Raw genomic sequence first — 25,068 nt, 5'->3', positions numbered from 1 at the left:
ATTGCATGGCAAGTTTAATGGGAATCAGATTTGGGTTTTTTTGGGGTTTGCTTCTTTAACTAGTGAAAAGAAAGAGTTTCTGCATGTTAGCTGTTGGCGTCTTCCTAAAGACAGCACGTGTTCAGATTGTGTGAAGTATTGGAGAAAACTGGTTTGTACAACCCAAAACAGACAGATGTTTCAATGTCATAAAAAAAACCCAAAAAACAATAACCACAGAAGCTCTACTAAATGTGATTGTTGGTCATGGTAATCCCTGACTTTCAATTTGGTATGAGTTGCTTGTGCTGAGGGAAGGCAGTCTGATCAGCAGGCAAGCCAGTTCACCAGACTAAGGTAATAAAAAGAAGGACTTCAGCTGTACTCAAAATCTGTTTTCTCAGACACCTACTGGATTCTAGGTGCTCCCAAATGTCATTTTCCTACCTGGAAGAACCTGGGACCCAGTTTTCTCAAGCTTTTATGAGAGATGTGTGCCTACAAGGCATTATACATGCCAGATGCATTCTAGAAGTCTAGGTATCAGTTCCTCTCTAACACAAGTCACATTGTAGTCTTTGGGAACTGTCTTGCTTTCTGATTCATATTTCATTACTTGGCTACTTAGAGTAGGCATTATTATGAAGTGCTTTCTCAGGCAAATGTGCTGCCAGTTCACCAGGAGTTTTGCTTTTGGGTAGGGAACAGTGCTTGCCTAATAATAAGTTAAAAATCACAAATACCATCAGATCATCTTTAGATTTCTTGTCCAAAGCGATTAACCGGGTACTTTGGCTCAGATACAGAAAATCACTTGAGCAGATGCTTTGCTTTAAGCATTTGAGTTGGTCCCTGACATTGGCTAAACATAAGCATGTCCTTACTAGCTTTGGTGGCCCACTGTGGGAGTGCTGGGCACACGATGGGGCAGGCAAACCATCAGAGACATGACATGGGACAAAATAGGCTTCACCCATGTAGTCCATTCTGTGCGGTTTACATAACAGGGAAGACCCATCAAAAATACTTGTAATATGTTTGGACACTTGGAAATTAACAGCTTGAAACTCTAGCTTTGGCAGGTTTTTATTGCATTGCATTTGCAAAACATGTTTTGCAAAAACATGCAAAAGCAAATTTATATTTCTGATTCTTTTATCAGATTTTGTAACAGTAGTACTTCTTGCATTTGAACATTTTCCTCTACTGAGAAGATTTTAGGCCAAATCAAGTGTTTCTGCAAGTCGCAATTTTCAGTTTAAAAACAAATTAGGTATATAGATGTGCACTTCTAGGCATTGTGGTGTCCCATTGATTATTGTAATGAAGTACTGCTGACTTAAGGGCAACTATAGCTTGTATAAGGGCTGAAGTTCACTCTGTGTTACAATAATGATGTAATGTGATTGAATTTTTCGTTCACGTAAAGGAGAATAACCACTGATCCTTGCTTCCGCTTGCCTCCTAAAATCAATAATACAGACCAAAAGGCCTACTTTAATTCCAGTCAGACATATCTTTACTCCCTTTTTTCCATAAAGTAATAAAGCTCTCCAGAGTATTTAAATAGTTCAGCTAACCATGAATGCAGCTGGTCTACATGAGACTAGATGTCTGCCTAGCTAAACTCCCGCCCTGTTGCCAGCACTGACCAGGAAGAGGTCTGGAACCGTCAGTGAAGTATTGGTTCATCACACCAGCCAGGTAACACCAGCACAGTCGTCAGTGGAGTTGGCTTTATCTGTAACATCTGTATTTTTACATAGTGAGAGAAGCATAGCAGAAGTTATGATACCACAAATTGAACTACAGCCTTAGCACAGGCTACAGGACAAATTTAGGAGAAAGTTCAAAGAGCGTGTTGACATTTGAACTCATTGCTGTGGTCCAGAAGTGGTTTTAGTTACCTGGAGGGGAAAAATGTTTGTTAAAATGTGGATTCCTCTTTTTTCAGTACTCCCCTAGCATGACAATGAGTGTGTGATCCGTTAACAAGTCTCGCCATGAAGACCACAGTGAGTTGGCCCTCTTCAGAGAGCTACCGCAGAAGAAAATTATTCGTCCCAGTGTACAGTTTAACAAAAGGATCTCAGACACAATCAGACCCACCTTTTTTTTTTCTGCCATCTCCCCCGTTTTCTCAAGACAGTGGGTCCCAAACATGATTGAGGCAACCGTAAAGAGTGGCATAACAGAACTGCCCAAGATGGAACTGCAAACAATTATCTGTGTGTGTACATGTGTGGGTTAATGTATATGTATGTATGTGTGTGTGGCATAGAAATACACACATACATATATAGACCCATAGAACATTGTAAAATATTATCACATGACATCTTAAGTAGAAATGAGGAGTAGGGACTATTATTCCTTCTTTTTTTTTTTTTTTCACGTTTACATTTTAATTATTAAAATTTGCTTTCCCTCTCCCCTCCTGAACTGTTTTATGTTGCATATATCACTGCTTTATAAGTTATTTTTTAAGGTGAACTCAAATGATAAGTTCTTCTGATTTTGTACATGTCTGCCATTATGGATAGGAATAAAATCGCTTATAAGAGCTTTCATTAACTTGTGTTTGATACCAGTTACCCTGTGAATCATAAACTGTACTGTCTCAAGAAATAGAAGAAAGCTCATCTTAATTTTTTTGAGAAATTTAATAATTTTCATCTAGTTGGGGATTTTTTTAATACTTTGCCTTTAAAAAATGAAGCACTGAAGGTTATTTTTCTTTAATTGAAGCCTAATATCTGCAATATCTATTTTAAGTGGAAGCCTGAATTTGATGCAAGCTTCTCAGTTTATATAGAGTACTATAAGGTTACTGTAAGCGAGCTCCAATTGCTATAGAATCTAGCAATAAATTGTCAGGGCTTCTTCTGCCCTTGGAAATGAGTTTTCTATTTAGCATGTTCTTCTGTAGGGGTGGTAGTTAGTGGAAATACAGTAGAGTGCTTATCACCGAAACCTTTTCTAACAATTTAGTATTATGTTTCCCATTTTCTGTGATTCTCAGCCGAATTGTAACAATCCATGGTCTTAATTATATACAGTACTTCCCAAGCCCATTCAGAAAGTCAGGTCACCCTGCTACTTAGGCGTGTCCTTCTCACCACATCTACCAGAATTCCCCCAGAAGTTTCCAGTAAGCATTTTATTGGGTTTTGGGGGTTTTTTTGAGCCAAAATGATGGAGTAAAGTTTTTATGAGTACTGCTAGCCTTGTGAGGGTCTTACTATTTGCCATGAACAGCAGAGGAACAAAGGAGATCAGCCTACTAGACATGAAAGCAGGGGACAGAATGGAGAAAAGTCATATGGTCTTAAAGGAGATGCTTCTGGAAGCAATCCCATGTCTCTTCAGGCAAAGCTCTAAAACCAATATTATGGTACATTTAGTTCCCAATGACTCCAAGCCCCCCAAGGAAACGAAAGTTTTCCGTTGTGTAGTGATTGGAAAGGTGGATGATCGGCAGTGCAGCACAAAGTGGCTGAACAAATATGCATGCCACAGACAAAAAGCACAGTCCCCTCCTTGTACTTTGCATATAGAAGAGCCACTTACATAGGAGGAGCAGTTCTGAGTGTGGTTATGGCCATGAAGTCTTGCAAGTAACAGGCTCATTGTGAATGCACATAGCGGGGTGTGTAAGGAGTACTACAGTCTCCTAACTCATTTTTATTTACATATATTATATGTATGTACATGCACATATATACACAAATATATAATATATGAAAATAAAAAGGCATAACACGTTTTACTCTCATGTTAGGGCTATTCAAAGATTAAACTCTTGCAGGCTTAAAATTACATTAAATTTTCAAAAGGTTTTGGTAGCATTACTTTTTAGTAATAACTACTTTGATTAGTTGTAAACATAAACTAGATAGTATTGATATGGCTTTGTGGACTTTATTCCCAGTGATTATGAAGGTTACATTAATTTGCTTATCTTTGGAAAACACTTTGTTGCTGTCTCAAAAGATGCTAGAAGCCCCTACTATTGATTTGATGTACAAAACACAAAATCAGATCTAATTTCCGAGGACCCTTCACTGTTGTCACTAATACCACTGGTTTCAGTGGCTGCATCCCCAGTGCACCCCAGTTTCTCCCATAAGCACTGCAGAGCCCAGGCATCCTTGCAGCCTGCATTTGACATCTATACTTTCCTTGGCAGCCTTCATGGAAGGACTTTAGGACTCTTCCCTGCCCAGTTTCAGCCAGACGATGTCGCTGCTGCTGTAGCAATCTAGATGGGTATGTCTGGACTCCGCACCAAGCGCCACAGGCCAGATGAGTGCCCGCGAGCGAGCTCTTACAGCGCTGGGTAAGCTCTTACAGCGCCTGGGGCCTGTTGCGTATCTCCAGGGGAGGCCCTGTGCCGTCCCGTGCAGGACAGCAGTGTGTCCCCTGAGCAGGCAGCGGCCGGCCGTGCTGGCATCGCTGAGGACTCTCTTACAAGGCAGAGTACGTGCTGCCACTGGAGCTTCTTACTCTGGCAAAATTAATTTTTTCTTCCTGAATTTGTCATTATCATGTTATATAGTTTAGCTTATAGATGCCTGTTAAGGGTGAAAGTCTGACCATTGAATTGAGCCTGTGCAAAGAAACCCCTTAAAAAGAAACCCCTTGAACTGCCCACACATAGCGAACATCATTGTCAAAATATGTTATCCTAATTTATATACAAAACCATAACATCCTTTCAGGCACGTAGTTTTTCTTCTGTAGCTCTTTCAAACTCCCCTCTATACAATTTTTCTGTAGTGCCAGCGTGTCTTTGTTTCCCCTTTCCATTTCTTTTCCAGAACATTTGTATCATTGAACATTGTTGCATCGATCCTGCAGCATTAATCTCAGTAAATACATTCCTGGCTTCAAAACGAACAGGATCAGGCCCTGCTTCTCGTAGCCTGTCATTCTGTGCCCTGATATTGTCAGTCACTAGGTATGTCCAGCCCTTCTCATACCTACCTAGCCCCACAGACTGCTGGAATAAAAGATGTGCAAGCTTGCAAAGTTTTAGATTTGGAAGATCTGCTTGAATACTCACGGCATATCTTACTGTTAGAATTTTAATCGGATATAAGGAAACCTAATCATCTTGCTTTCTGTAGGGAATGCTAACATCCGTATGCTTACATACATGAGTAAAGTTACACATGCATTAGTAAGATCAGGTGATAACAATCATACATAGGTTCTGCAGCCGAACCATTAGAAAACAATCTTATGTGCTAAATATTCAACTTTAAAATTACAAGCATCCCCTTGAGGATTTTTGTAAAGTATGTGTAGAGCTTTTTGCTTTTTCATTTGTCTTCTTTCTTTTGCTTATAAATCCTGATAGGATTTTCGTCATATCTAGAGTATTAGTGTGGAAAGAAAGACTATTTCCAAGCACTGACTTTTTACTTCTGCTTATTTTTCTAATGCACTAGATACCAGTGTGTGATGTGACTGCAGTTTATATTTGTCCTTATGCAACAGCATTATTGATAATGTCAGAACTTGTCCAGCTCTGGGAGGAATTTCATTTTAAGTGGTTCAGGATAGTATTTTCACACTGGGTTTTTAGATAGATTTCTCTCTTTGATATAGAAATAAATACATCGTGATTCTGTAAATGGGTCCTTCAGGCAAGGTTAAAGTAAGGCTTTTTAAAAACAGAAGTGATGAAATCTTAGAGTAGCAGAAATAGGGAGTAACAGGAAATCTCATAGGGTGAGAACTCTGGTAAATATTCTGGCCTTGTAGAAATCAGCTGAAATTGGGATTCACTTGTGAATTTCACAGTGAAACCAGTATTTTACCTGCTGCATAAACCTGTGAAAGGAGTATTTGTACCCAGATTTTATCTCAGTTGCCTGAGCATGAGGAAGAGCTGTAGTTGCACCTGTGTTCCCCCCCTCCACTGCAGAGTGAGTTTGGTGTGTGTAAAAAACAGGGCAATAACCTTGAGTATGTGTCTTTGACACACTGTGTGCTTCCCAGTGACATAAGCATGCCTCAGCTTGACTCCGAGTATGAGGTACCTCCGACTCTGAGGTACCTCAGAATGACAGTCCCCAGATCAGAGGGTCAACCACCAGCCTGTGGCTGAGGCCACATTTGCAATTTTTTATTTGGAAGCCGTCTGCTTGCAGAGACCAGAGCACAATGGGTCACATATTCAGAGGCAGTAACAACCTTAAGACTTACCAGTCTGCTTCTCTTAATATAGGATTAAATGCTCCATGTCCCAAAACATCCAGCTGTTTCTTTCCCCTGCAATGGGAATATGCAACGAAAAATACGTGGCTAATTATTTATTTTAAATAATTCCAGTTAGGAAGAAGTTAATAGAATCTTGCTTCTTCATCGGTAGCAATTCATGTGTCAGAAGGACAGCTTCTTCAACTGGCTAGAAATCTTTTGCATTCTCCCTGGTTCTGCGACTAGCAAATTAAATACTGCATGTAAAGATGATTTGGAATTAGATGGCTAATTTAATGAGAAACCAGCTGTTAAAATATTTGGTGTTGACCTTTTTTTTTCCCCGTTACCAGTCAAAAGGAATTTTCAGCTGATACGTGTCGCACCAATTTCTATTTCTCAGATCCGTTAATTATTTTTAAGCATTGCCTCCTATTCCTAATCAGCTCTGATTCTTTGTTGTCGTGGTGGTTGCTAAATATAGACTGGATTCTTCAAGGTTTGACCCTACAGATTTGCTTTTGGAGAATGTAAAATAGAGCTTAACAATGTAAAAAAAAAAAATCAGAAGATCAGTACAGGTAAATTTTTTCTTTAATTTACTCTAAGTGATGATATAACCACGCCTCCTGTCCCAAACATGCTTGGGTTTTGTTGGACCCTAGGGATGGGAATCCTGACAAAGCACATCTTCCAAATAAAACTCAAAAAACTTTCAACAGTGACAGCTCATTTCTCTTCAAACTGATCACACTAAGGATCTAATTCAGGATCTAATGACTGAAACAATTCTAAAAATCCAGTACACTCAGAGATAAAGGGGTTAGATTTAAATTTTAGTGTGTGCAGCTTCCTCCACTTCCCAGACATTATTGGCCCAGTCCTATAAGCTGCTGCTCATGCCAGTTGTCCTTCTCAAAATTTGATGAAACCACTAACATAAAGTCATTTTTTTGGAGGATTTCCCCCTGATCTGCGTGAAATATATAATTTAACTGAGGTGTGACATTATTTGCTAGATATATAAACTGAGTAAGTACAGCAAAATACAGAGGATCTGATGAAATTACCAAAATGTTGTTTCAGCCTGAAAAACAAGAAAAAAGTCCTTGTCTAAAATACTGCTTCAAGCGTATGCGTGCAAATTGTCTGCCAGTGCTGTCTTGGAAACAAATTACAGTAACAAATTTAGAGAAAATAAATGGATCATCTACTCAGCACAGTAAAACTGTGATCCTGCAAACACATTCACATTTGTTTGAAATAAAGCGTGCACGTAATTATTTTTAACCAGATTTAAGAATTAAGTACTATCCTTCAGGAAAGGGTGACTGCTACTGTGCTAAAACCATGCTCAGGCGTGGGCAGTCTAGAAGCTCAAATTAAGTCTTTCCTAAACAGACATTAACATTTTTACCAGTGCAGGAGCATTTTTATGTATCTGGTACCGAAATGTGGAACAGATTTGGCTTTCTTCTGTTTCTTATTTTATTAGAGCATTGTTCATGAGCTATTTTTGTGAACTTGTCCTTCCATTTTGGTTTCACTTGTACAGTCATAGGTCCCTCAACATAGCTAACAGCTTTGCAACTTTAGTCCAAACTTCTGTTTGGTCACTGTTCGTCATTTAAGCTTAAAATATGTAAGAAAGCCTCTCATGTAATGGGAAAACTTGCCATAAAAATGTATAAAAGTTTTATTGGGTACATGTTTTCACATTTAATAAAAATGCAATTTTCTGTTATAATTTGAAATGGTCACTTTCTAGCCACTATTCAGTTTCAACATGGAAAAGAAATTGAGAAAACGAATTACCTTTTTTTTTATAATTTATTTGAATTCAGCATCATAAATACATGCTGAAATACATGGTTTTGGGGAAATCAGATCAAACCAAGATTTGCTACTTAGTTGCTGTGAATAATACAGCTGGACTTTATGTTGAAAGCTCCTTCCACATCCCCAAAAGTGGATTGCCAATCAGCTGATATGTATGACTTTGTAAGAGCCTAATTCACAAATAGGCATTTCATTTGTCTATTCGGTGTTTTCACTGTATCTTATGGGTGATTCAGGGTGCCCCTTAGCTGTGCAGGGTTCTGTGGTTGTATCTCTCAGAAGAGTAACCAAGTGGTCAAGCAGGCTTGTTCACAGGGTCTGGTAATTTTAAGGACTGGATAATATATCCACCAGATGTGCACTCAGAAACAAGGTATTCTTAAGCTACCTCGCTGTTCTCTTGAGAACTTGTGCAATTCTTCTTGCAGTTAGGTCTGGGGCTCCCTTAAGACCTTACAATGCCGAGACAAGAAGCTCTAATTTTGCTAGAGAAAGTTCTGGCAGTTTAGCACAAGTTTTCATAGGGAATCAGCACAAAACATGGGGATTTTGAAAGGTGATGCATTTTCTCAATACCCTGGGTGTACTAGGAAATAGACCATACAATTTAGAAGTTTGGTCTGTTACAGAGGTATATACAGTTCCTCAGATTAGGAGGGAATTATAACAATAACCATGACCAAACGTATGTTTGTCCCTATAGAGTGAATCATCACTAATTGCTTTTGATATGAAGATTTATTGCTATGGAACAACTGCTCCAATCCTTGAGCAGCCAAATTATCAATGGGATGAACTGGATATTTGTAGGCTTTACTTCTGTTGTTTAATCTTGATGTTTTCTTCTCTCTCATTTGGATTTTCCCATTTAAATGTACCATGCCAGATTGTTGCACGAAAATAAGAACAATTTGCCCAATAAACGTGCAGAAAGTTGTTCACATCTGTAACTAGAGCCCTACTACAGAGAGTTTATTTCGTTAGAGACATTGGGCGTAACAACAAACAAGGAGTGGCAGTGCAATATCCTGAGAGCCCTTACTGTTACAGATTAGGAAAGTTAGCATCTCATGGACTTTCACATCAGATGAGATGATTTCTAACAATAACAGAAAACAAAAGCTGATATTTGCCATGCGGATTGGAGGAAAATAAAATACAAATAGAGGATGATTAATTGAGGAAGAAATTTACTAAAGCTATAACTTACTAGGAGAGTTTGAAAAGAATGTTACTCATAACAGGCTTGTTAGCAGCAGACCCAGTAGCTAGGATTCAGTCACTGCTCCTTTTTTTAATGCAGAGGTGCATCCTGCAGCATCTGATCCCCAGCAGAGAGGTTGGGTTTCTTGATCTAGGCAGATTGTGGACCAGGGACTACGATATCCACAGGCCACACCTTTTGTTACAGATGAGCAAAGTGCAGGTGCCCTTCAGTGGATGTTGAAGTCCAGCTCTAACAGGAGCATGTCCATCAGTTTAGTGGAAAAGAAAAGCAGTGCTTGCTGAATTGCCACCTAAAACCATGGCATTCAAAAGCAGGGGTAGGCTGTTCCCAGGTCTATTCTCATTTTTCTGATTAACTCCTAGTGTTGATTTGATTTGCACTTATGTCAGTGATTAAGGAGGAGAATAAAAGTTCCTAAGCTAGGGCTGAAATACAGACATGGAAGAATGGCATGAGTGAAGTGGAAGCTGGAGCTTTCTGTTAGTTGAGAATCAAGTAAATTTTTTTCAGGACAAAAAGAATCCATACAATAAGCATTTTTAGCCTTGTAGTGGCTGTTTGGGAGGTGTGAATCAAAATGCTGTATATGCTTAGAGACCAATTTTGAGGGCTTTTTTTGTGGCAAGTGTCCCCTTGCAAAAATGTTGCCGTGCATCTATTTTGTGCATGTTCGCCTAAAACCACAAAAAAAAATTTTTTTTAATGGATTGCTGTACATGCATCTGGCAAACACTTGTTTCTGGTGGGGAGAGGAGGAAGATTTGATAGCTGGTGGGTTAGCATATTTATGTGAATTACTTAAAGCATTGGTAAACTATTGTCAACTTTGTTCACATTGCACAAGATACTCGTGTAGTCTACTGCTGGCATTATAACCTCAGTGATCCATGCATATTCTGTAAATTCCTGTAGGTTTTGTGTAAGAAACCTTGTCACCATTGCTTACTACTGTAAATTCTTGTTTTGAAGCAAGAGGTGGCTTTTGATTGTATTATATACTACAACAGTACTTGTTCTGTCCTCAAGACTTGCTGTTCACATATAGTTAAAGCTTTGTTAAGCACGCTTAGTGGTTTCAGAGTTTATTTCAAACAGCAGATATATAAGCCATGTACAGGAATATTAAATGTAATGTAAGAGAATTCAACCCAGTTCATACTCTTTTTGGGAGCTTGGGGTTGGATTTTAGCAAACAGGCAGCTGCAGGTTGGCGCATTTCGTGGCTCCGTGCCGGGTGTGCAGCATGTGCTTTCCGTCTGCAGGTGCCTGCCAGCCTGAGAGATCAGACCCTGTGCAGGGAACTGCACAGGAGGGAAAGTCTCTCTTCTTGCTGTCCCCTGGCAAAGGCCAGCTGCGGGACCTCAGAGACACCCACCAACCTACAGACTTCCTTGCACTAAATGAGCAAAGACACACTAGCTTTTCCTCTGGTGTCTCTTTTTTTTCCCAAAAACTTCTGCATTGGTGCCAGGACAGAAACCCATCTCTAAGGGCGTGCAGGGGTTGAAGCACTGCCTCCGAATTGTGTCTTCATCCCCAGCTCTGACAGGCTTTACGTGAGGCAGTGTTTTAAGGAGAATTTAATTATTTGTCTGTTTTTTAAGATAGAAAGATAATCTGAGTTCTTGAACTCTTGATTCTTTTTTTCATTAGTATTTTATGATATACAACAAAGACCTGAAAATGTGCATGTGTTCTTTGCGGGTTTCTGACATCACAAATTCAAGTCCTGTCTAGACTGAAATACAATGATGTGAAAAAGCTGGGAAAGTTGAAGGGGATTCTTACTTGGATTATTTTAAATTCTGTGTTTTGTTTTTATTGATACTTTAAATGACTAGGTTAATCTTTTGAATAAAGGCAGTCTTTTTTAGTGACTTTGCACCTTCACCCTTTCACATAAGACTTTGAGTACTTATAATAAATGTTCCCTACACTTCCAAGCCAGTCTGTAGACATATTCCCTATACTTCTAAGGTCAAAAAAAATGTTTCTACAGATTACTTCAGACCTTTACAGAGAACAACAGGGTAATCCCAATCCCATAATCCCAGGTATTTGTAGGTCACACTTAAAGAATTAGGCAGGTGTATTTTAGACAAAGAATGACTTTGAACATCATACATGAACCTAATGTTCAAACTCCACTCTTTGGGAGTAAAGAAAACCTCAGTAATTTTCCAAACCAGCAAGAATTAAATTTGTCAAAATAAATATTAATGTAGAAAATACATGCAAAACTTGATACTTCCTCTGACCTTAAGCACCAATATTGATAATACTGGGAGTCTCACAAAGTTTGGTTATTTCAGAACAGCTGTATTTCTCCTCAGCATGTGCTTCATCTTCATTATCGACAGCTACTGCAAACAGCCAATCCATGCCATAGTGACAGACTTCAGAAGCATGGCAATACAAAATTCCCACAGCATCATAAATATGAGTGTTGTGTTAGGGTGAGTAACCACTCCAACTGCATACTTCTCAGGACCTTGTGTGTAACTTTTAAAAGCAGGCTCTGGGATAGTTTCAGAAGGGCAGTAGTCTGTGTTGATGAGAGGTCCAACATGCTGCCTGACAGTGATCCCCTTCCAAATGGTTTAGGGTCTTGCTTTGGGGGATCATAACTACCCCAGCTGCAGCCCTTGGAAGAAGTCATACCATGGATACATCTTTATTTGAAGCCCCTCGACTGTGTCAGAAAACAGACCTGCCCCTGAAGGCTTCCCTTCTTTCAAAAATCCTTTTGGAAATACACTGCTGTTTTCCATAGCTGTTGAAGTGCTGAGAGGTTTGGTGGCTTTAGTTCTGTTGTACCAAAATACAACCCTGTGTGCACTTGTATACAGAGAGAGCCTCCCCTCAGAGAGTGCCTCTGAGAGTCAGGGTAGCACAGCTCCGGGAATCCCGTGTTCGGAGAAGCCACTTTGTCTAAGGACCAAACAAGGATAACAAGGTCATAAAATCAGGCCTCACTGTTTTGTCTTTCAAAAGTTCCTTGCAAGACTGGGGAGCTGCAAAGACATGAATTGTGTGGATCACTAACCACGAAGCGTATCTGGGTTGGAGTCTCAGACAAGCTATTAGAGACTGGGTTTTGTAATGGTAATACTGTACCACCACATCAGATTTGTTCTGCTCCACACTGTGGCCTGATTCATCCTACCCTAATTTTAGCTGCCTAAAAATTACCTAGGTCTTTCCTGTAAGTCAGAGGAGGGGCAGGAGAGGAGATGCCTCTGGAAGATTGTATTATGGCATCAGTTGCTCTCAGCTGAAGAATCCTCCATGCTTTTAAAGGCCAACAATTAGGCAGCATGAATCCAAGGGTTTATATTTAGCTTCACATCCCTGTACGCAAAAGTCTAGTTATTTGAGGCTGGTGTGGGCAAGAATAATGCAGCTCCTAAGAACCTGAATCTGAGTGGCTTCCAGATGAGTTTGTGAATCCTTCAATCTCAAACATGAGATTTCTGCCCCATGGTTGCTATTTTCTTCATCTTTACTTCCTTTTTTATAAACAGGTGTATCTTGAACTAACTTGTTTAAACATTTCTAAGTTTACACCTGCCTAGAAATCATCACCTTTATTTGTTAAGTGGGCTCTTTCCCTTTTTGCCTGCACCGATTCATTCACTGAAAGCAACACATGAAGAAACCATTGCATAGAATCAACACCAGCAATAGCATATGCTGCTTTTAAATTCAGCTGTGAGATTATAACTAAGATATTAATGTTCATACTTTCTAGGGATGGCTAAAGATTCGTTTCCTGAGAGCTTTATAGCTCCGGATCCATAAATCTAGGAGCTCCTACTTTAGGACTGTGAGAATACAGGTAGTAATGGCTGTTTATGGGGATTTTGGGTTTTTTAAACCTGTGGTAAATATATATGATTTCACATGCTGGTTTGGAAATGAGGAAAGTATCCAGTTTCAGATAGACCAGATCTTTGCTGACAGTGTTACTGTGGATTAGCAAAGCCCATTTATAGCAGGTTCCACCTCAGGCTTGCACTGTACACCTACTTTATTCTAGTTCAGCTTGATACCTTTCTTCATTAACTGCCGGTACGAAATCATAACAGCAGTTGTGCCAATTCTTGTTGTGAGCTGAGGAACAACTGATGTTTAAAAATGCAAATGTTGTAACTTGCACCTTTTCACCTTCATGAAGTGTCCACATTTTCACAGCTGGGCCTGAGACAGCAGCTGCCTCCAAAGTTGCCATATAACTTCATCACACAAAAGTGGGTGTAATTTTCTTTGTGAGTTTAACAGGAGCAGTATTGATACATTTGCTTTATTTCCTGAGTTGTGAGTCATTCAGTGTTGAAAATTATATGCATCTTGTGTAGCTATGAATAGAAGACTTGAGAGTTGGTTTTTTTATGATATGCTAGTACAGTCCCTGCTCTGCTGTTCAATATTTTGAGTGCCAAACTTAACCAAAATGTTACCTTCATGGATTATCTTAGCCTCATCACTGCATGAAAATGGGTATGAATTTCCAGTTACTGTTTCTGGGTTCTCAGTGAATTCTGGGCCAAAGGTAAAACAGTTGCAGTGGGCAAGATTGCTGTGGCAGCCACTTACTGACAACTTCTCAGATGCATAAAGCCGTTCTGTCTGTCATCTGACGCTTCCAGTTTCCTCAGTGGATCACCATGTTCTTGAATATCCTGATGGGTATTGTCAGCCAGCGGAGGAAAGGTGGACAAGCTCACCACCCAGGAAGGGTAGAAATGTAGCGAGTAATGAGCTGTCTTCTCCAGCAATCATTTATTTTTAGTGCTTAACTTTCAATTAACATTTGTATCTTCAGATATTATTTTACCATTCAGTATCTTGAGGTGGTATGAGCAAAAATATACGAATATATATAATTTACAAGAAATATAGGCTTGTATCGTGCCTTTGTAATTCTCTTCAGCTTCAGTATCTATAAGCTACAAGCAGACAAACTTCTTCCCTCTTTTGGGGTGTTCTTTACTACGTAGTAGCTGATGGCTTCATTAATACTGGCTTTTGGAGTCTTCTGGGGCTAATGTTTATGTTTTCATGGGTGAAAATGCCATAGTATTCTCACCAGACATAAGCACAATGACATACCACTGCAGTGCATGCCGTCTCTTAGCTTCTCTCTACGCGTGCTTGCATGTTGGAAATTTAGAAATGCTGCTGTATAAATTGCTACATTGTTTACCCAATATAGGTGTTTTTCTGCATCCCGTTTTTGCTCAAAACTCCCATTAACTTGAAAGTTAACAATGGCTTGAAAGGGGGTTTTGCAAGTGTAAAGGATGCAGGGAGCAACTCTTCAGTAGTTTACAGGCTGCTGTAAATTAATGTCTTCTCAGCAAAGAAATGTAGCATTTTAGCAGTAACTTGCTAGTGAAAACACTGAGCGTGCTTATCACTTGAGATTTTAAGGGGAAAAAAAGTGTCAGACTGTAATTGTATCTCATCTAATTCTGACACTTAACCAGTAATATTCCATGAGGTATGAACCTCAGTTTTGTCTACATGTTCACGATACACCAACCGATGCAGAACTGAAAGGTGAACAGCCATGTTTTAGTATCGCAGCTACACAAGAAATCACAGTTTGCAAGAGGTTCTGTTTTGATTTTGTTTCTTTAACACATTTTCACCACAGAAGTATTTTTCTATATAGTTACCTGAGGCTTCCTTTCACCAACCAAAATAATCTGTAGCCTTCTGCACTGTGAAAGGCAAGCCCTGTGGAGAAACATGGGCTTTGCGCTTGCCCAGCAAATTAGCCGAAATTTCATCCAAGCCATAAAAGCCTCTTATGTTAATCTGTGTTTATGTAATTAAAGCAATCAGGGATAGGAGCTTCAGGAATAACGAGGTCTCTCTATCCTCTGTTTTACTCTCTCTCTGTACTTCATAGGGATTTAAGAGTTCTTTTTACAAGGCTCAGCTGTGTCTCTTTAAACCAGTGCAGTCCAAGCATCGCGTGAGATTCAGTTTATGGAGATAGCATTGGAGCGTGAAAGATTTGCTTTTGGTAGCAAGGAGTAACGCATGTCCCTGTGGACGTGGACACTTGCAAACAAGTCTGATACCAAGAATAAAAAAAAATGAAGATGGTACCAGTACATCATACTCTGTACTACAGTGGGTTTTTTAGCTTTTGTCATTTGTATTTTATTTTGTGGGAGAGGAGTTGGGGAATCTTGGATCACATGGGGAATTTTAGAAGTATATCACTCAACAATCATTTTATAAAGTCTAACTTCAAAATGCACTATGATTTATTACAAAAATATATTTTCTTCTGTTAGCCGACATGGTTGTTCCATTTTGTGATAAGTTAAACTCAGCAGTTAATTTGTTGCACTGCCTAGCTGCATGAATTAATCCAGTGTACATATGTACCTGTGCAGCATTACTTTGGGTTTTGTATTTGAATTTGCAGTATTGATTATTATTTTTGTATTTTACTTTGCCTCTGTTATTGGAATTGTAGTAAACATAATTTATACATATGATTTTACAACTGTTTTGGAACTGAAAAGTCTTCTTTAAATTGTAAAGTTTTATTGATGGATACTCATTAAAATGGTATAAGAATTATATTAACAATTGTTTTGTGTTTTGATGCTCTCTGTACATAAATATATGTCTATTTATCTGTTTAATGGTGCTTGTGTCTTGCAATTTTGGATACATTTTAGAATAAAGTTTCATTTTACAAGAAGTAGTTGTATTTTCACAAGCTGTGTCCAAAAAACACCCCTTTTTTCCATTAATAACTAGGGTTATGAAAGAAACATACGAATCTCTAAAACATTTATAACTTCAAGGCAGTAATACCTTTGTTTGAAGAATGTAGAAGTATACAGTCTACAAAGATGCACAGCTATATATTGTAGTTGATTTACTGTCATAACTGTTACCTGTATTTAAAACATTACCAAAAATATCCATTTTGGAGGTGTTGACCTACAACTGCTGACTCTATTGGTAAGAAAAGATTTGTGAAGGTGTTAACAACATCACGATTATCACATTAGTCTGTTATTTTCCAAGGAATGCTAAAGCTCTCCAGTTGTGCATACATCTGTTTAAATATAGACGGGATTTTGGCAGAAATCCAAAAACCAATTCTAAATTACAGGCTTCTGTGGAATTTTGGTTCTTAATCGGATCTCCTTTGCTACCCCCTTGTTCCATACCATTTCTCAGAATACTAACATGGATGATGATGCCGTGAAAATCCGAAATCAGGACTCAATAGTCTGAAGGATATTAAGCAGGTATTCTTTATTGCAGTGCTGGATTCACAGGGACTCACTCCTCCTAATGTGCGTACCCACACAGGTTTAGTTGTATAGCTTATACAAGCTTTATGTTCATATTTATTAGTTCCCACTCCCGGGAAAAAATGTACGTATTCATTAATTTTCCAAGAACTCATTATCATAAGCAAATGTCCTTTGTGCATGCCTGTTGGTGTCTCCGGGTGGTCGTCAGGGGTCTGTGGATGAAGGCTATACTCTTCCTCTGCTAGTGTCTGCTAGTTACCTTTTGCTTTTGCACAAACTCAGTTCTGAGACTGTCCTTGAGGGATGGTCTGTTCTGGTTTAGTGTTTTGCTCTGTAGTTCCATATCTTTATGATTCTGTACGTCTGCTTTTCTAAGGTCAAATGTTGTCATAAATTTTTGCTTAGGCGCTTCTTGTCTTGAAGCCTTTCTGACTCCCCCAAAGCAACAAGTTTTAGTCACAACGGTTCTAGCTCTATCAGAAGGCTATACTCCTCCTCACTGTGTCCGCTAGTTAACCCTTCCTTTCGCGCAGACTCAGTTCTGAGACTGTCCTTGAGGGATGGTCTGTTCTGGTTTAGTTTTTGCTCTGTAGTTCCATATCTTTATGGCTCTGTACATCAGCTTTTCTAAGGTCAAATGTTGTCATCGTAGATTTTTGTTTAGGCGCTTCTTGTCTTGAAGCCTTTCTGAATCCCCCAAAACAACAAGTTTTAGTCACAACAGTTCTAACTATGAAGGAAATGCAGGTCTGGAGCAGTTATGCTATTATTTGAGTGGGCTGCTAGCTGTCTTTGTACTGTACAACTAAACAGTACTTCTTGATCGCTTTAATGTCTTTACTTTACAGAGGAGTTACTCACATCTAATACTGAACTCATCTTTTATTAATAAAATGCCTCACCCCTTCTGGCACCATTCCTCTACAGGCATTGCCCTGTGTCTTGTTCTTCACGGCACTCATGAGATACGCTATTGTGCTGCACAAAGCTTTTAAAGCTACATTGCTTCAAATTACAAATGCATATTGTTAGGAGATGATAACCTGTTTTTTCTTCGTAAATGTATTTAAAACAGTACTGTGCCTGTTGTTGTTTTTACTATTTCAGTTCAGCTGGAGAAGCCTCAAGCCATTAAATGTGAATCATTTATTGACAAAAACTTTTAAAACCTGCATTAGCAAGCAACAGTTCTGAAGTCAATTGCGCAGTCAGTTAACCAAACTTTTAAAGTTGAGCTCACTCTAATTCACCACCAGCTCTCATTTCAAAATAATAATTTCACCAAAGTCGGTGTCCAAGTGATGTGTGGGTTTGGACGTAAGGCATCCTCCATCTGCCTTTGACCATTTGTTCCCCTCACCATGGTGGCCATCAACAAAGAGAAATGTGATGGTTCACAAAGGTGCTTCCCAGAGCCTGCCTTAGCCACACAGTGTTGGTCCAGCCACCCTCAGCTGGTGGTGATGTCAGAGGTGCTTGTACAGGCTACTGTGACAAAAAAGGTACTTTTCAACTGGCAAACCCTTGAAAGGCACAGATCTCATCTGTGAACTTGGGCCAGTAACTTAATTTCTCTGTTTTTTCAGATGTGAAAGGAGAACAGTACTGACTTTGCAGGTATTTTCTGAGGACAAATACACTGAAGACTGTAAAATACTGTTACTCCAATGGAGACTATGTAAGAAGCTAAAGGAGTATGAGGCACTGCAGAGAGAGGAGTCACTAAAGCCAAATGGAAGGCATTAGTCTGTTACCTCAGCAAACAGGGACCAAGAAGAGGAGCTGTAGGGCAGGAGAAATGCAGCTTGTGAAAGCAGAAGCTTGTTTGGAGGAGGGCATTTTTAGGTTGTTTGTTGCCTCACCTCATTCTCCAGGTGTGTCGGCCAAGTGTCCAAAGCAGTGGAAGCCACATTCATTGCTCATTGGATCCTGGGTAGCCACTCCTGTTCTGCAAGGGCAGGTCCTACTTCCAATGGACGTATTTGGAATGACATCCCTCCCTTAGAAATGAAGAGGTATGTACAGCTCTGAGGCGTGTTTCTCAAATAACCAGCTTTCCCTTACCCCAACAGAAATGAGAGAAGTTACCTTTTCTGTTTCTCAAAAATTCCTCTGTAGTGCCTGAGAGGTCTGCTGACCACTTGCCCCAGGCATGTTGCTCCAAGCTTCTCCACATACTTCAGAAAGTTTTAGATGTGAGCAGATTTAGATTTTACTTTTACCTCTCTGTTGTACTAACAGCTTTGTAGCTCCTAAGCTCACAGCAGACAACAGATATATTACAGGCCCAATACCTGATGGCTGGGACTGTGTTAAATGGAGATGAAAGCTACCTGTGAAAGAACAACAAATAAGCATTATCTTAGTGAAAGCCTGGTCAATGAGCCTGACAAGGTAAACCTGAAAACAAATAGACAAACTACTGGCCTAGGCAGGCAAAACACAAGTTGTTGGTTTGGGTTTTTTTTATAATAGAAAAATGTTTAGTTTTGTTTAAGACTCTTCCATCTGAGATCCAGGATCAACAGTGTAAGAAGTTGATATTTGAAGTTTTTGTCATCAGACAAGGAAGGAGAAAATACCAGCTGCATACTATTTACAAACCCTGTTAAGGTAGCAAGACTGAGCTATGCCACTGCCACTTCCAAGAGAGTCTGTTTCTTTCCTTCACAGAAGCCAGTCAAACAAGGAAAAAGAAATCAGTACAAACCTTTTTTTCTGAAGCAACAGAATAGAAATAAATATAGGGAATAGCACAGCATGCTGATTTTCAGAGCCAGTATCCTCTGGAAGGTAACTAGTGTGATGGTACATCATCCTGTTGCTTGGTAAAGGAGTATGTGAAAAAGAAACAGAGATCTCGCTGTAGTGCAATGGTAGTAACAGACCATGTGGGAAGAAAATCCCTGCGCTCTGAGAAACTCTATCTTGGTGAGGCAGGTTGGTTAAAATTCAGATTTTCCTGGCTGTTATGGGTTAAAGCTGGATATTTAACAATGTTTAAATGAAGAAGAATTAATTTATGTACATTTTTAATATACATATGTCATGGTTTAACCCTAGCGAGCAACTAAGGACCACACAGCTGCTTGTTCACTCCCCCAACCCAATGTGATGGGGGAGAGAATCAGAAAGGCAAAAGTAAGAAAACTTGTGGGTTGAGACAAGAACAGTTTAATAATGAAAATAAAATAATTATAATATTGTGATGAAAAGGAAAACAATGAAAGAGAGAGAGAGAGAGCGAGAGAGAGAGAGAAGCAAAACCCAGAAAAAAAAAAGTGATGCAATCCCTCACCATCCATCAACCGACACCCCATCAGTCCCTGGGCAGTGACCACTGCCCCCTGGCCAACTCCCCCAAGTTTATATACTGATCATGTTGTCATATGGTATAGAATGTTTCTTTGGCCTGCAAACTGACTCAATTCACCTTCTCCTTCCGCAGTTTCTGCGACTTGTCGTGTAGGACTCCGTACAGCAGCCTTCCATCTCCGGTGCTTTCCCACAAGGCAACAGGACCCATCAGTGAACAGGGCATACTGCTTTTCATCTTCTGGCAGTGTGTTATACAGTGGGGCTTCTTCAGCACGTGTCACCTCCTCTTCTAGTGATAATCCAAAATCTTTGCTTTCTGGCCCGTCCACAATCACTTCCAAGATTCCTGGGCGACTGGGGTTTCCTACTCAAGCCCGCTAGGTGATCAGTGCAACCCATTTACTCCACGTAGCATCAGTTGCATGGTGTGTGGAGGGGACGTTCCCTCTGAACATCCAGCCCAGCACCGGCAGTCGGGGTGCCGGGAGCAACTGTGCCTCAGTACCAACCACTTCTGAAGCAGCTCGGACCCCTTCATATGCTGCCAATATCTCTTTTTCAGTTGGAGTATAGCTGGCTTCGGACCCTCTGTATCCCCGACTCCAAAACCCTAGGGGTCAACCTTGGGTCTCCCCTGGTGCCTTCTGCCAGAGGCTCCAGGTAGGGCCATTCTCCCCGGCTGCGGTGTAGAGCACATTTTTTATATCTTGTCCTGCCCGGACTGGCCCAAGGGCTACTGCATGAACTATTTCTCGTTTAATCTGTTCAAAGGCTTGTTGTTGCTCAGGGCCCCATTTGAAATCATTCTTTTTCTGGGTCACTTGATAGAGAGGGCTTACGATCAGGCTGTAATGTGGAATATGCACTCTCCAAAAACCCAAAACACCTAAAAAAGCTTGTGTTTCCTTTTTGCTAGTTGGTGGAGACGTGGCTGCTATTTTGTTGATCACATCCATTTGGATCTGACAACATCCAACTTGCCATTTGATTCCTAAGAACTGGATCTCTTGTGTGGGTCCCTTCACCTTACTTTATGGCAAAACCAGTTTTCAGAAGGATTTGGACTATTTTCTCTCTCCTTTCTCATAAACTTCTTCCACTGTGTTGCCCCATACGATGATATAATCAATGTACTGAAGGTGTTCTGGAGCTTCTCCCTGTTCCAGTACAGTCTGAATCAGTCCATGGCAAATGGTAGGGCTGTGTTTCCACCCCTGGGGGAGTTGATTCCAGGTGTACTGGACACCCCTCCAAGTAAAAGCAAACTGTGGCCTGCACTCTGCTGCCAGAGGGATTGAGAAGAATGCATGAGCGATATCAGTTGTGGCATACCACTCGGCTGCCTTGGACTCCAGTTCATATTGAAGTTCTAGCATGTCTGGCACAGCAGCACTCAATGGTGGAGTGACTTCGTTCAGGCCACGATAGTCTACTGTTAGTCTCCACTCTCCATTAGACTTCCACACTGGCCATATGGGACTGTTAAAGAGTGAGCAAGTCTTGCTGATCTCTCCTTGGCTCTCTGGTCGATCAATGAGCTCATGGATGGGAATCAGGGAGTCTCTGTTGTGTTGGTGCACTGTTGTGGTGGTGATCGGCACCTGTTGTCAGCAACCCCACAACAGAAGGGTCCTTTGAGAGGCCAGGCAAGGTAGACAGCTGTTTAATTCCCTCTGTCTCCAAGGCAGCTACACCAAAAGCCCACCTGTACCCTTTTGGGTCCTTGAAATATCCTCTCCTGAGGTAGTCTATGCCAAGGATGCACGGAGCCTCGGGGCCAGTCACAATGGGGTGCTTTTGCCACTCATTCCCAGTGAGGCTCACTTCGGCCTCCAATGCAGTTAGCTCTTGGGACCCCCCATCACTCCAGCAATGCTGATGGCTTCTGCCCCTATATAGTTTGATGGCATTAAGGTGCACTGTGCGCCGGTGTCCACTAAAGCTTTATAGTCCTGTGGGTCAGATGTGCCAGGCCATCGGATCCACACAGTCCAGTAAACCCAGCTGTCCCTTTCCTCCACCTGGTGAGGCAGGGCCCCTCTAGTCCTGATCGTAGTATTTGCTACTCACTTCTTGTAAACATGAATCAGAATTCCCTTTATTAACCTCAGAAATAAAATCAGCGCTTCTACTCCTCTGTCTGGGGACCTGCTCACCAGAAACTGGAGCAGCAGCTTTCCTGGAAGAACCTCCCTCAGTGATTGTTCTTCCTTGCAGCTCACATACCCATGCCTCTAGGGCTGAGGTAGGTTTTCCATTCCACTTCCTCATGTCCTCTTTGTGGTCACACAGGTAAAACCACAGTGTGGCCTGTGGTGTGTATCCTCTCTCCTGAGCAAAGGGATGCTTACTCCTAATGTCTGAGATACTGGTCCATACAGGTGGGGAGTAGGACATATCCTCTTTGAGTTGCTGAACCTTCCAGGACAGTTTCTGCACAGATTACATGAGGGTTGTAGAGATATTTTATTTGTAATCCCAGAGTCTGATAGCCACATCCTCCACTGTTGGTGCCTCTTCATCTCTCCAAGCCGGTACTGCCAATGAGTTGACATGTGGCGATGGTGCACTCTGTACAAACTTCCACCACTGGGCTTCATCTGGATCTTTGGATAACTGTTCATAGTCCAGGTCACCATAAATCACCTCAAGCACAGCTAATTCCCTCAGGTACTGGATACCTCTCTCTATGGTGGTCCATTTTCCTGGGTGATATATAACAACTTCCTTGAAAGGATACCTTTCTTTCATACTGGACAGGAGTACCCTCCAGAGGCTGAGGGCTTCTGCCCCTTTTCCAATTGCTTGACAATGCCCTCTTCCCTAGAAAGGGATCTGCAGTGCCTGTCGCCAGGGTTGGAGTCACCACAGTGCCTGTAGTTTTGTCTTCAGATCCAGAGGCCTTCTCTTCCCCTTGGGGGTACTGAATACTGTTGAACAGGGCTCAGTATGCATGGGCCAGGCCCCAGCACATTGCGGTGATTTGTGTCTCTCTGGAGTTGCCAGGGTGACAACATACTTTTTCCTAATATTCTACTAGTTTTTCAAGATTCTGCACTTGTTCACGGGCGAAGTCCCACAGCACTGGAGGTGCCTGCCATCCTAGGTATTTGCCCATGACATCCCACATGCTCTGCCACTCATAACTATCAAGCCTTGGGGCAGATATCTGGATGATATTCTTAAATTGCATACTAACCTTAGCCAAAACCGAAACAAGATGCCCAAGAACCACCAATAAGTATATCTTAACTACCCAAGGATGTTCAAGATACTGAAAAGTTATTGTAATGAAGGAGGAGGCATCATAGTAGAAGGTAGCTAAGGTACAATTTTGTGTTTCCTCCGTAAAGAAACCTCTCAGAAGAGGAGGTATAATTGCTAATGGTCTCCATGAGGTAGAAACCAAAGTATAGTAATGGCTTCAGCACAAAACCAAAATACCAGATGAAGCTAAGGCCAGTACTTCAGTAACAACTCTCCCAGGCAATATGTCGCTAATCACTGCAGAACATAGCAGACTACAAAAAACAATACCAATCTTTAACATGGAGAGCAAAAACAAGAGCATGGTACATATCAGCAAAACTAATGCTGAAAACAGGTGAATCAGTGTAGGGACCAGCAACTGTTATAATTTCAAACCCTTTGTGCCCCACATTGGGCACCACAAAAACTGTTGTGATTTAGCCCCAGCCAGCAACTAAGCACCATACAGCTGCTCACTTGCTCCCCCACCCCAGTGGGATGGGGAAGACAATCAGAAAAGCAAAAGTAAGAAAACTCATGGGCTGAGATAAGAACATAATAATAGCAAGAACAACAACTATTATATTAGTAACAACAACAATAGTAATAATCATATTGTGATGGATGAGAAAACGAGAGAGAAATGAAACCCAGGAAAAAAAAAGGTGATGCAGCCGCTTACCACCTGCCAGCCAACACCCCGCCAGCCCCTGAGCCACAATCGCTGCCCCCCAGCAAGTCCCCCCACTTTATATTCTGAGCATGACATCACATGGTATGGAATGTCCCTTTGGTCAGTTCGGACCAGCTACCTTGGCTGTGCCCCTTTGCCTCCCAGCTTCTTGTGCACCTGGCAGAGCATGGGAGGCTGGAAAAGTCCTTGACTAGTGTAAGCACTATGTAGCCACAACTAGAACATCAGCGTGTTATCAACATTATTCTCATACTAAATCCAAAACACAGCTCTGTACCAGCTACTAGAACAAAAAATAACTGTCCCAGACAAAATCAGGACAACACAGGAAGCCAGTTATTGGAACAGTGGGGAACAAGTCATAGCTAGATGATAAAGGGGAAAGGCAGAAAAGAGTTTTGCTGCTCTACAGAAAACCATGCTATTTACAATACCCAGAGGGAGAAAAATAGCACAAAGTCAAATATAAGGTTTGCAGTCTTAAAGGCCATTTACAGGTTACACACTCCGCTATGTTGAAGCAACACATCTGCTTCATCAAGCATCCCTGCCTTAACAGCTGACAAGCCCAGCCTTTCAGCATGTCCAAACTGCCTTCTCCATGTTCCTGAGCCTTCAACAGTAGTAACGGCGTATCCATAGCAATAGGGAAATATTGGCCTTCCAGGCCCATTTCAAGGGATTGCTCTCCTCTTCCTCAGCAGTGCTTGTATTTTCATAGTTTGCAAGAGCAAGGTCCTGCAGTACCTTACCAGCCATGTGAGGAGGAGGAGGTGAGAGGAAGAGCCCTCCATGAGGTCTCCAGTTTCTAACTCCTGTGCCAACAATGTGCCCTTGTGGCCAAGAAGGCCAATAGTATCCTGGGCTGCATTAAAAGGAGTGTGGCCAGCAGATTGAGAGAGGTTATGCTTCCCCTAGTGAGACCACATTTGGTGTACTGAGTCCAGTTTTGGACCCCCCAGTTTAAGAAGGATGTGGAAATGCTTGAGCAAGTCCATCGGAGAGCTACCAAGATGATCAGGGGACTGGAGCATCTCCCTTATGAGGAAAGGCTGAGAGACTTGGGTTTGTTTAGCCTGGAGAAGAGAAGGCTGAGGGGGGGATTTCATCAATACCTATAAATATCTAAAGGGTGGGTGTCAGGATGATGGGACTGGGCTCTTTTCAGTGGTGCCCAATGACAGGACAAAGGCAGTGGGCACAAGTTGGAGCATAGGAAGTTCCACATCAATTGGAGAAAAAAACCCTTCCCTGTGAGG

At 41.1% G+C, this 25,068-nt stretch overlaps 1 protein-coding gene across 3 annotated transcripts in view; it reads left to right on the top strand.

The window, feature by feature from the left end:
- SSBP2 (single stranded DNA binding protein 2) overlaps nucleotides 1-15,980 on the top strand; it is a 196,469-nt gene extending 180,489 nt beyond the window's left edge. For all 3 annotated transcript variants that reach the window (XM_064438968.1, XM_064438967.1, XM_064438966.1), the window contains one exon: nucleotides 1,934-15,980. In XM_064438968.1, coding sequence (XP_064295038.1) covers nucleotides 1,934-1,963 — 30 coding nt within the window. In that variant the 3' untranslated portion in view covers nucleotides 1,964-15,980. The remainder of the gene's footprint in view (nucleotides 1-1,933) is intronic.
- The last annotated feature ends 9,088 nt before the right edge of the window (nucleotides 15,981-25,068 follow it).

The sequence above is a fragment of the Phalacrocorax carbo genome, chromosome Z (assembly GCF_963921805.1).
Source record: "Phalacrocorax carbo chromosome Z, bPhaCar2.1, whole genome shotgun sequence".
In the NCBI taxonomy this organism is placed as follows: domain Eukaryota; kingdom Metazoa; phylum Chordata; class Aves; order Suliformes; family Phalacrocoracidae; genus Phalacrocorax; species Phalacrocorax carbo.
This window is presented reverse-complemented; position numbering and strand designations above follow the sequence as displayed.